Raw genomic sequence first — 12,097 nt, forward strand, 5'->3', positions numbered from 1 at the left:
GTCTTGTGTATGGTTGCCATCCCATATGTATTATCGATCATGAAAAAGTGTTGTGTTTATGGCTTGCAAACTGCTTTATCTAATTGAAAGTGCTACCCTTACACCATGAAAACTATTGGGTTTGATACCATTAATGCAATTACAATCTTTAAACGAGTGATTTTTTAAAGAAATGAACCAAGCTTTAAGAAGGGGAATCTTATGGGTTATTGTTTTCTTTGAGCAAAATAGGTGAGTGGTCCAATTTATAAAAAATAGATATGTCTATTGTCCAATAGTTAATGGGGAATGCTATCAAGTGTCTGCTAAACTTATTAATGGCTGCCCTGTTGATTTGGTTGCTCCTTGTATTCGGAGCTTCCCCTGCTTTGTCGGCATCGCCCTGTCCCATTGATTTTGCCTATGTGCGGGACTTCTTCCCCTCCGCCTGCAAAAGCTCGCCCCCCACTCCTTCAAGCGAGTGCTGCGAGGCTGCTTTCAACCTCTTCGGCCTCGCCATTGCCATCTACCTGCGCGATTTCAAGGCTTTCGAGTTCCCCGACAACTCCACGGTCTTCTCTTGCTTCTCGGCTTATGAAGCTTCTCTGCACCGAAATGGGCTCGAGGGTTTCTCTGTGCTCTCCAGCTGCCCGTCCACATTCGATGCGTCCCTCTTCATCACCAGCCCCTATCTCTGCTCAGGCATCCAAAGTGCTGCAGACTGGGAAACCCTTGTCGGCCCTACCCCCATGGACAGCTCCTGCAAGGGTGATCTCTCAACCCCTGCCGCTTGTCAGGTGTGTGCCTCTGATGTGCATAATGCCATCTTTATCGCTTCCAATCTCTCCGCGAACCATTCTGCTTGCTTCTACTATGGTGTCCTCTATGCAGCTGCTATCGTCAATGAATTTGGCCCCACTAACCCAGCCACCGCAGGTTGCCTCTTGGCTTCAAAAGCAACCCCTTCATCCTCTGCTAAATCACATCATATTGCCATGTATGCCTCTATAGGGGCTATTCTTGTTGTTCTGTTGGGCTGTGTTGTCGTCATCTCCATCTGGCTTTGGTTGCGAAGACAGCGGCAACTTTACCATGAGAATTTTATCAAGAGAAACAGAAAGCTGATAGGCAACACTATACAACCAAACGTTGGGGCGATTTGGTACAAAATTGAGGACATCAAGATTGCCACGAACAATTTTGCGCCACAAAAGTTGATTGGTGAAGGTGGTTTTGCCACTGTATATAAAGGGGTAATGCCAGATGGGTCTCAAGTGGCTGTTAAAAAGATCAAGAACTGCACTCCTGAAGGTGATTTGGAGTTCAGGAATGAAGTTGAGGTGATTAATTGTATAAGGCACCGCAATCTTGTGGCTCTCCGCGGTTGCTGTGTTGCTAGCAACACTAATTTTGGCCATTTGCGCCTGCTAATCTATGATTGCATGCTTAATGGTAGCTTGGAGGAGTACCTTTTCAGTGGGAAGAAGCCGGTGCTAAGTTGGCCGGATAGACAGAAAATAGCGTTGGATGCTGCGAAAGGTATTGCATATCTTCACACGAGTGTAGAACCTCCAATTATACACAGAGACATTAAAGCAAATAACATTCTGCTGGATGAAAACCTGAATGCGCATGTAGCAGATTTTGGCCTTGCAAAAGTGACGACAGAGGGCATGACTCACATGACAACTAGAGTTGCCGGGACTCAAGGTTATCTTGCACCCGAGTACGCCTTGTATGGCCAGCTAACGGAAAAGAGTGATGTGTACAGTTTTGGAGTGTTGCTTCTGGTATTAATGAGTGGGAGGGCAGCGCTGGATGTTCATGATGCATATCCGTTGATCACAGATTGGGCTTGGGTGAGAGCAAAGAGAAATAGTTCTTTAGAGATAGTGGATGAGCGCATTCGCTCATTGGGTTCACCCGAGTTAATGGAAAGATATGTTTTAGTTGGGATTTTGTGTGCTCATCTTTTAGTTGCTTTCAGGCCAACAATGTCCCAAGCTTTGAAGATGCTCGAAGGGGATATGGATGTACCTGAAATCCCTGATCGGCCGTTGCCTTTGACGCACGAGGGTCTTTACACTTTCAACGATTGCTCCAGTTTTTCACCCATGCATAAGCCAATTGAGCCTTGCTCTTACAAGAGTGAAGATCTTTTAAGGTAGTGTAATCTTAGTTTCAAGATGTGGGGTTAACCATGATATGAATTCCGCCACTCCCTCATGTGGAGAAGTGCAGCTTGTGACCAAAGTGACTGATACACCTAGCTCTTGTTGTGGGTACATACATGAAGAGCATATTGGCAAGTCTTGATTGTTTGGAGCACTTCATGCCCCGCTTGACAGCTTGTACATGTTTTACCTCTTATTGTAAGTTAAGAGCTAGTAATTTGTTTGTCCTTTGAGCAGGTGTAGAGTTTGTGTTCATGAGGTGCTGCACATTGAGCTTGATATAGAAAACGCTGAGTATTTGGATGCAAATGCTCTCAGTGCTAGTTTTGAGTCAATGCTTTGAGTTATCACAAGCATTCATGTGCCCATGACAAGGACTTCAAGAATCGACACATTTTTGGCGTATATCCTGGTCATTATTATGATGAATTCATGATTGGCTCCACATCAATAATGAGTTATGGTGGAGAGGCTGTTCTTAATTCTCAATGAATTCGCTTATTTTTTGAGGTGCTGCGAGATTGAGAGCCTCAAGAAACAAGATTGGCTTCACATCAACAATGAGTTATGGTGAGGAGCATGTTCTTCTCACTAAAACGTACCTTTCCAGTAGACAGTCTAGAAGTTAATGTAGAGCGTGAAAGAATGTGTGTAAACCGATTTTGAGGCTTTTTTTTCTTTGTTAGTTTTCTTTTATGGAACTTTTTGCGTTTACATATTTCACGATGAGTGTCACAGCATACTTTTCAAAATAATCTTGTTTAAGTCGAATTCTTGCACAAGGATTTATGGAAGTTTCTCAAATGATTATCTCAGACGTCTCTTTTGTCTAAATAATTTTTAGGTGAATTTTGTCTTGTTTTTATGGTTTCGATGGTATAGTCTGATTATGTTGGTTTTGTCTCACTGGTCTTCTTTCTATCGCATGTCTTGATTGTTGTATTGTCTTGTATCTGTAAATTCAAGTAAAAGGTATATATAGAATGGTTTGTGGTTGTTGAAGCAGGTTTGAGCATGATTACTTCAATGTTATAATATGAATGTTTTCTTTAAGATATTCCTGGCAAAGAAGGTTTAGGGCTTCAGACTTCTGGTGATTATTGCAGGCCTTCATAAGAGACATGAAGATTATTCTACAGCTCTACACTCTTTTCAATAGATTGGGCTTATAATCAGTAGGAGCACACATCCATTGGTAACCTATGTTGAGTGTTACAACTAGGAGAATATTTCCATACTACCATGCCAGTACTAGTATACAGTCTTCACAATGCATACAAGAGGCTGCATACTCACAGTACATACAAACATGGATAGTGTCCTACCTTGTTCCAACTCACAAGGATTCTTACAATTGACCCTTTCAATTTTAGTCAATTGATCTGATTCAAGAAAGAGAATTGCTGAGTTTAAACCTTCTATTGAGAAGGTAGCATTGCCAGAGGTTACTTTTGTGTACAACCTTGTTCCCTGCATTCCAGTGTACCACAATTGTCCATCAGATTTTGAGTTAAAATCGGTGATGTTCAACACCTTTGCACTACTATTTGTGAAGGACTAATCATTTACAGCTCTCTTCTCGTCTGGCAATGTCACAGGAGAGGTTCCACACAAGAACCAGTTAACCTCAAAATGTCCCCAGAGTTTTTCTCCCAAATTGCAGAGAAAATGTTCTATGTTACCAGCACTTAGACCTTAGCTTCTTCATTCAGGGACCATTTTGACCAAGACGCTTGGCAAGTGGTCACCATTTGATGGAGTAATGTTTAAATTCCCAATCCTGCCAGTGCTCCCACAAGTCAAACCGGGACATGATTCTTTCATAGAGATAACTTCTTAGCTAATTTCTTATCTCTATAAATTGAGTCTAGCCCATCCAAGATGACTCTTACACTCGATTCGCGTGTAACATTTCCTTTGCTGCTGAGAATGCCTTGTCAATTACAGCTGAAGTCAAAATTATGCTACTGTATAAAGATCCCAACTAAATATTGAAAGCCTGCTCTGTAAAAAGAGTTGCCTATGTACAAAAGCTTCTGATAGGTTTTCTAAAGGCATATTCTGCCTGTCTTTTCTCAATTCACTTGAAGCTTATTTTGAATCTCTGCAAATCCGTTTCTCTTTTTGATAAATGGGTTCCTCTACCTGTCATGCACAAGCACCCTTCTTAAGTCGACAGTTCTTTATCATATTAAAAAAGAGCTGGTAATGTGAAGGAAACTAGCTCGAACCATGCTGGCTTTCCGTGGAGGATCTTTCTCCCAAGTTTCTTGGCTCCCACAAAATTGAAACCCTCTCTTGGACCACAGTTTTTGTTTTGATGGTGAGAATATACCATCGGGGCTGTGTTTATTCAAGTGGCTTTCCCTAGAATTTGCCCGCTGTTTCATGAAAATTATGCACATCAGTATACAGTTAGAGAATCCAGTATGGCTTTGATTGTCATTGCTACTAGTGAATACCTTGCTTATCTTAGGGTCTGCAGATGACACTATTTGGTCTTCTTTATGGGCAAGGGCAAGAGGACTAGCAGCTCCCTGCCGTGTTAGTTCTGAACCAAAAGACTGCAAGACTCCACAGGTTGAGACATCCATGTCCTCTGATAATGTGAATAAATATGCAGTCAGTAACAGAACATGAGTCTTATGTTTATGTATTAGCATAATACTTAGTAGCCAAAGGACATGCATCAGTCAAAGACTTGAGTCAAAACGTCACCTGCATAAGTCCCTTGCAGTTCCTGAAGACATACATAGTTTGGAGAGGCATCTAGAGTAAGTTTTTCCAATTCATGCGCTTTCTGATTTACCTTCAGAAAAGCATGAAAGAGAGCTTTTCTAGTAATGTTTCAACATTGATGCTTCTGCATACTCGAATACTAATTGTAGATCATTACCTGATCTAGTAATGGCTCTGGTGAATTGAAAACATCCTTCAATTCTTGCAGCTTTTTGGATGTTTTCTCTGAATGAATCACCCGACGACCTACATTACCAGTAGAGCAGAGTCAAATCAATGGCTCACAGAGTTCCTCCTATTGCTCAAAGTTAAAGTTATACCAGTTTTGCGATTCACTGGAGTCGCTTCAACATAGCCTTCATTCACCATTCTCTCTATGAGCTTTCGAGTGGCCAAAAAGTTCACATTTTTGCCCAAACTTGATTGCAAATGACTTATAGTTATATACTCGAGGGTTAAGGCATAGTACAAAGCCTTCAGCAAACATTTTTGCATTAGTGCAAGTTTAGAAAGCAAAACCACCAATGCATTCAAATTACGATCTGACCTTTAAATACAGAGGATCTTCTTGTGTCATTTCTTTCTGCGTTTCATCCTCACATGGTTGACCTTTCTCGGCTTCATAGTAATCATCTACCTGTGGGGATACTTTTCAATACTACTTCATCTTCTCAGTTTTAAACTTTAAAAGCTGAAGGTTATCTTCAAACCTGTGCCTTCTGATTGTTGATCTTGTAGTTATCCTTGCCTAAATCAACCAGAAATTCTTCCTTCACCATGCACCTGAGAAGTTCTGACAAGCCAAACAAAAGAAATGAATTGTCAAGTCAATATGAAAAAATGTTCCTAAAACCTAAATGAGTCTGCAAAGTCTACAGTGACTGACCTTCTGTGTGTTGCTGCAAGGATGGCACATTGCAATGTGGACTTGTCAGTTTGATCCTTGCATGGGCAATTAAATTGTATGGCAGTAGAGAGCATCAGGTATATAATTAAGCAAGCACATACTTTACCTCTGAAATTTCTGGAAAGTTGGCTAAAATGTCAGTTATGTGAAAAATAGCCCCAGGCCTGCAAAGGACCCATTCTCTGAATATCTCCAAGTTGGACATCTCCTGCTTCAGATCTTGAGTCACATCTGCCAGCGAATTTTCACAATCAGAAGCATTACATTGGACCATTCATAATCTAGCCAAAAGAACACACAATAAAAAGTACCATCGTCTTCTAGCAGGTGCTCAGTTGCATCAGCTAGTGTAAGTAGCTTGGATGTGCAAATTTCTGTGGTCAAAAGGCCAGTCGAGAAGAAAATTGAGAATCTTAAAAATCAATCAAAGCTGAGAATTGATCATTCCAGGCAGTTGCTGGCGTTGCTTGTATTACAGCTTTTAGAGACCTGTGTCATCTTGAATGTCCTGCAAAGCCAACAGTACATTCTCAAACTTTCATGCGTATGCAACAGACTGGACCAAAAAGTGTCAGAAAGTTGTTGAGCAATTAACACCTTTGATTCACAGTCCTGATCGCCATTATCTGAGTCAGTAGATGCTTCAGAAACACTGCTGCTCGCAGCTGCACACGTGCTGTCCTGGTCAATCTCATCTCCACAGGGATCTAGGGTGCTTTTCACCTGCAGTATTGCTATGAACTTCAGCGTCTTGAGAGGCAACTACGCTCATATGCCAGGCTTTCAGAGAAGCAGTTAAACATTTGTAGCTCCCACCTTCAAAGAGAAAGTAATGAACTCGCTATTAACTTCTCCAGCTTTAATACGCAATGGGGGCTTGAGCCATTGCTTCTTATCATCAAACGTGCAACTTCGGAAAAATGGTGGCTCATACTCTGCTGGCTGCAAGATAAAATGGCACAGCAAAGCCGATTTCACAATCATCCAGATCCTTCAATGATGACGATGAGCATGGCTTTCGGGTGAAACTCACTGTGAGGTCGTCATAGTAGTATAGCTTCACTAGAATTGTCCGCTGCAGGCACAAACAACGTCAGAGACCAAAAGTGATTACAGATGTCGCTCGACACCTCTGTGTGTGTGTGTGTGTGTGTGTGTGTGTGTGTGTGTGTGTGTGAGAGAGAGAGAGAGAGAGAGAGAGAGAGTAAACGCAAATGTACAGCTTTAACCTCTTCTGGGACTCCATCTAAAGTATGCATCAGAGTCACCAATGTTCTCATCATCTTGCAAGCCGATTTTCTGTAAAACGGTGAGGGTCAAGGAACTATTCTGCAGGGTCATTGAAAGGACACAGGTCATGTTGATATGGACATTCGCAGAATTTACCTCATTTGCTCATGGTTCATTTCAGCCCCACTGCCCGTTATCAAAGTTTTCTGGACATGCCCATTTTTGGTCACCTGCATGGACACCTCCTCTGAAGTCGTCGAGTAATTAAACGAGACTGTTGAAATGGACGCACATAGCTATGCTGTCAAGATCAGAAAAAGCAGCAAATGCATTCTAATTTGTAAGACTGTCCATTAACTTACAAGAGTATTCCTCAAGTGCCGGTCCATCTTCTCCTTCACAGAGAGTGAATAGCATAGTTTTCAAGTATTTCATCTTCAAGGCATCATAAACCCCTGAGAAGATGCAGGAGAACATTTTGGCAGATTTGATTTGTATTTGCAACAAAGCGCTTCCAGTTATACACAAAGCTCCCACCTTTCTCCATCCAGTCAATAAGTCTTCTAGATTCCAAGTCCATAGGTAAAAGCTTCTTGACCTTCATGTCTGCTTGATTCGATCACTAAACGTTAAAAGAGAAAGAAAAACTGCATAGAAAATTAGGGGGGAGAGGATATCTCATTACCGAGTGACTCAACATGTGTGTCACGAAAATAAGCGTCCGGGAAAAGGCCTCTGATGTAGCTGATATGGAAAATTGCAATGCGCAAAAGATTTCTAGTCTGATGCAAAACAGGAAATGTATGAGTTCGAAAGGAGCTGGTAAAGCATCCACAGAAGATTGGTTTGCAACTTTACCAACTGCAAAGAATGGTGCTCGGTTATTAAAGGGGCTTCCTTAACGGCAGCAGCAGCCATGCCCTGAATGAAAAACAATCATGGATCAAGCAGCTTACTTAAATTTCATCCGAATCCCACCGAGTTTTCTGAAGAGGAAAGTGCACTGTAAAACAACAAAATTACATGCAAATTAAGATGCTTTCGTAGTCTCTCAAAATGATCCAACTCGGTACAACTTGCGTAATGCACAACACCAGCATTAAACAGTAATTGAAAGGCTTTACTGAAAGACAAGCAGGAAAATTATTGCGAAATGTACAACACCAGCACGAAACGAAAGTTGGAAGGCTTTACTAGTTTGTTAGCAGAAGACAAGCAGGAAATATAGCTTAGAACAAAGCTGCATACGTGAAGCGGGCATGCATTTGTACTCAGAAGTGAAAGAAGTGGGCCGTGAGCAAGAAATGGAAGCACTAGCAGTTCGATCATGAAAGCACAGAAGAGCAGAAGAGCTCACCATTGCGTTGAAGACGGCGATGTATGAAGAATGAAGCTTCGGTCTGCTGGCGCCACTCTTAAGTTTAAATTCCTCACCACACACGGCCATACCCGTCCATGGAACCAACGAAAAGGGTGTGTTGTGTAAGAGCACCTTCCCATAGATTATATTTCCTCGCTGGTGGGAAGAGGGCCCTCTAGCAATAAGAGGCCTTCCAATATAGCCAGAGCGTGAGCCATTAGGTCTCCCCAATCCAGAGCGTTAGCCATTATAGCCCTTCCCCATGGACTAGTTAAAAACCATGTTGGGAGAAGGGCCTCGCTTTTGTTTGAATGGGTGTAGAGAGCATAAAAAAGCATTGGGCTAACCTGGTAACCTTGCAGTCGCCATCATGGTGATACTTGCTTCAACGAGGTGGGTGAGGCACCCCCCAACAAAAATGAACCTTTCACACCCGCAATTTCTAGTTGCAACTTCATTTTTTATAAAGCATGCTATGGGACAACTTTGTGTTTGCTGAACAAACCTCGAGAGGCACCTTTATGTAGCCTATGGGGGAGCCCTCTTAGCAAGTTGGAGTTGATAGTTCTTGTCATAAAAACTAATATCTAATTCTCCCAAATGATTTTCTCTTGTTAAACTGATCATTTAATATGGGGAAGTACCAGGGGAGTAAAAGCTAGAATATTGGTAAGGTTGCCAGACTGGTCTCAGCAGGGATCCAAAGGAGGGAAAATAGGGATCCAAAGGGGGACATTCTGCAAAAGAGCAATGTGCTTCAATGGGGCTTAAAAGACCTAAGTTCAGCTCCATTAAGACTTCCATAGGTTAAAGTTCCAAAAACTAATTAAAACTCCAATGGCCAAAGGTGGGGGGAAATTGGATGGTTATTGGAAGACTAAAAAGTTTCCCACGTTCCTAGGAAAGAGGGGGCGAGCCCTCATGGTAGGGGATGAGAGAGAAACACACACTCCCAAGCTCTCCCCAAAGGGAAGAATGGACACATGGCAAGCTCCTAGCCCTGTTGTCCCCAATCTCCCCTCAAATCCTATTGGATGGCCATAGAGGTAGACCAATGAGAAATAGGCTAGAGTAAAATTAGTCTAATCAACTTAAAAATTCTTGATACTAGAAATTAAGCTCCCTAGAAGACTATTGGACAGTCTACCAAGGGGTCCATGAGCATCCAACAGCCCAATGGCTTGCTTGATTCCTATTGGCTAGAAGACTAGAAGATCCAATGAGAGTTTACATAAATTATCTAATTACCTAAAGCTCTCACAAAAGGGGAAAGGGAGACACATGTCACAAGACTATCAATTATGCTTCTTATTTGTTATTGGCTAAGCCCTGCAGGAACCAATGGGAAGCCAGCAAGAGCAGAAAGCAAGAGGGGTTGACCAAGTAGAGAGAGAATTGGTATTTTTAGTCTAACTCACTTTGCTACACACACACACACACACACACACACACACACAACTTATGTGTTGAGCAAGAACTCCATCTCCTTCTCCAAGCATTGAGAAGTAGAGGCCTACACCAACAACGGAATGCAAATCCAACCAAGAGCCAAGCTTCAATGGCATGCTCATCTCCTCTACCATGCTAATTACTAAGCTAAGCTATGCTATTAGAGTGATTATGTGAGGACAATACTTCTTTCTCGTAAGATACATCTTCTTCCTCTCAATCTTTCCTCATTCCCTGCTAGCTCTCACCATTTTTGAAGGTGTGTGAGGTCTTGGGACTGAGGCTAGGGACAGTAGGTGTGTTTTTCAAGCATAATTTGGTGCATGAAGTTTCCATCTTCATTGCACCAACGAGTTTTGTCAAGGAACACAAAGATTGTATTGTACAAAAGTCTCCTTTGATGGGAGAAGCTATAATACAAAGCCTTTGTGGAGGGGAGACAGGCTCCATGTAAATCCGGTCCTCAATTGTTGTCAATTGTTCTATTTCTCTCTCTTTTCAAGTATTGTCTATGCTAAACTAGCTAGGTGTAAATTGCTATGTTGCTTTCTCAAATTAAGTATTGTCTCTATGCTCATTAGGAACTTGTTCTTAATGAAATGCTCATTATGTTATCAATTTTCGCTACACACAAGTTACTAGTGCATTAAATGTTACAGTTCTTCAACTTCTAGACAATTATAGGTCAGTGCCACTTGTGCACGTGTCCAATTACCCCCTAGACCATGACACTATGTGCGATTTTTCGACTAACAGCCCGAGCCTAGAACTCACGACCCCACCAATGGCAAGCAACTACCCTAAATGTGTGCTCGCGTGGGTTTGCTTGTCCAACCTTCCATTTCACATTTATATATAAGTTAAACCAACGCATGCAAAAGTAAACAAGGACATAGAAAGTAAACATGGACCCCATCCAATGACCGCTAGTAGTTCTAAAAAACATGTCCTAGTTCTCAATCATCGGTCCCACTACTTGGCTTTCTTTGAAGACCCCGTGGTATATAGTGTTGAGGCCTCCTAGAACCAATTTTAGAGGCGAAGTATGCTTCTAGAGAGTGGTTGAATGAGCCTCTACTTAAGAGGCGATACCCTATGCACCTTTCCTTGATTGCGAATTCTGTTTTGCATGGGTTAATAGCTCACAATTTGTTGATAGATTCTAAGGTTCCTACTACCAACAACACCACTCTAAGGTCGTGGATACCCAAGGGAGCTCCACAAGCATCATGCAATGCAGAAGGTGCAAGTAAATGGGAGGGCATACGCTTGCCATTAACAGCCTTGGCAAAGGTGCCACAACTTGGCGTGTCCACAGCCACATCGACAGAAATGCGAGATACCAAGAGGCGCGGGCGCGCGCACACACACACTTGGTCACTATACCTAACCTAGGTTGCTTCATCCTGGCGTCACACACACAAATTTCTGATTCACCCTTGTTTAATTAGGATTCACTTACGGGTTAATGTCTAAATCTGTACCTGGCTTGACCTAAGGCTTGCATGTGCCATGGTTGTTAGTAACGTTGTCTTGTGGGTGAGTGCCTTGCATGAGTTCCTTAGATTGAATGGGACTTATGTTGTTGTTGATCATTTTATGACCAGTGGTTCCAACTTATCAAGTTTAGTGGGGCTCTCAAAAAATCCTAGCCAGTATGGGAATTGTAGCTAAGTTTTGCCTTGAGTGTAACTTGGTCACTTCATCCAGCTACACACACATTTACACTTATGGTGTTGATGGTTATAATGTCACGTGGGTGACTACCTTGAGTCTCTATCCTACACTTCCCTCAATAGGAGTGACTAGTGTCTGCTATGCATAAATGAGCTGATGAATATAAGATCTTGTAGGTGTTTACCATTTGTCGATACTTAGTATTTTTCTAAATGGATGTAACAGAGGGTGATTACCAATAGTCTTTTCCTATCACTAATCTCCATGGTATTTCTATCTCATGCTATGCCTATTACAATTGATGGTTACATTGTCTTGTGGGTGATTTTACTACACACACACACACACTCTCTCTCTCTCTTATGGCAGCGTAAAATAACCATATTTGGCATGGCACACTCAATCGAAGGCTGTAATTTTACTGATGGTTTTGGTGTATTCTCTACTTGGTGGGACACCACCCATTTGCATTTTTGCTTTGGTGAGAACCTCCTCTCCACCCACCCATTGTCATTGTAGTGTGCGTGGCCTCTTCTCCAGTGCTTAATTTCTTGCACCCTCGCTTCGATTGCAGCCCCCTGT

The 12,097-nt window shown here is 42.2% G+C and overlaps 1 protein-coding gene and 1 pseudogene across 1 annotated transcript; one reads left to right on the forward strand and one right to left on the reverse strand.

Moving 5' to 3' along the window:
- Positions 1–266: 266 nt before the first annotated feature.
- Positions 267–2,386, forward strand: LOC147434449 (putative receptor-like protein kinase At1g11050 pseudogene; annotated as a pseudogene).
- Positions 2,387–4,138: 1,752 nt separating this feature from the next.
- On the reverse strand, positions 4,139–8,585 carry ASY1 (DNA-binding HORMA family protein). The gene is made up of 22 exons (XM_086490912.1): positions 8,387–8,585; positions 7,888–7,950; positions 7,715–7,811; positions 7,567–7,635; positions 7,392–7,484; positions 7,186–7,303; positions 7,029–7,098; positions 6,833–6,874; positions 6,616–6,741; positions 6,397–6,522; positions 6,289–6,307; positions 6,111–6,173; positions 5,906–6,030; positions 5,779–5,791; positions 5,603–5,685; positions 5,440–5,529; positions 5,213–5,366; positions 5,050–5,138; positions 4,872–4,962; positions 4,616–4,752; positions 4,385–4,534; positions 4,139–4,298 (listed from the first exon to the last, which is right to left on the reverse strand). The coding sequence occupies exons 1-22, from the start codon at positions 8,474–8,476 to the stop codon at positions 4,245–4,247; spliced, it is 1,962 nt and encodes a 653-aa protein (XP_086347038.1). The 5' UTR covers positions 8,477–8,585; the 3' UTR covers positions 4,139–4,244.
- Between the last annotated feature and the right edge of the window lie 3,512 nt (positions 8,586–12,097).

Source organism: Adiantum capillus-veneris, chromosome 19 (assembly GCF_014529385.1).
Source record: "Adiantum capillus-veneris isolate H3 chromosome 19, ASM1452938v2, whole genome shotgun sequence".
Classification (NCBI taxonomy): Eukaryota; Viridiplantae; Streptophyta; class Polypodiopsida; order Polypodiales; family Pteridaceae; genus Adiantum; species Adiantum capillus-veneris.

Bases quoted from the DNA above. Each gene is read 5' to 3' on its own strand.
- ASY1 (XM_086490912.1), bottom strand. From the start codon at position 8,476: ATGGCCGTGTGTGGTGAGGAATTTAAACTTAAGAGTGGCGCCAGCAGA. The intron at 7,951-8,386 runs GTGAGCTCTTCT...TTTTTCATTCAG, and splicing joins TCGCCGTCTTCAACGCAATG to GGCATGGCTGCTGCTGCCGT. The intron at 4,535-4,615 runs GTATTCACTAGT...TTCATGAAACAG, and splicing joins CAGACCCTAAGATAAGCAAG to CGGGCAAATTCTAGGGAAAG.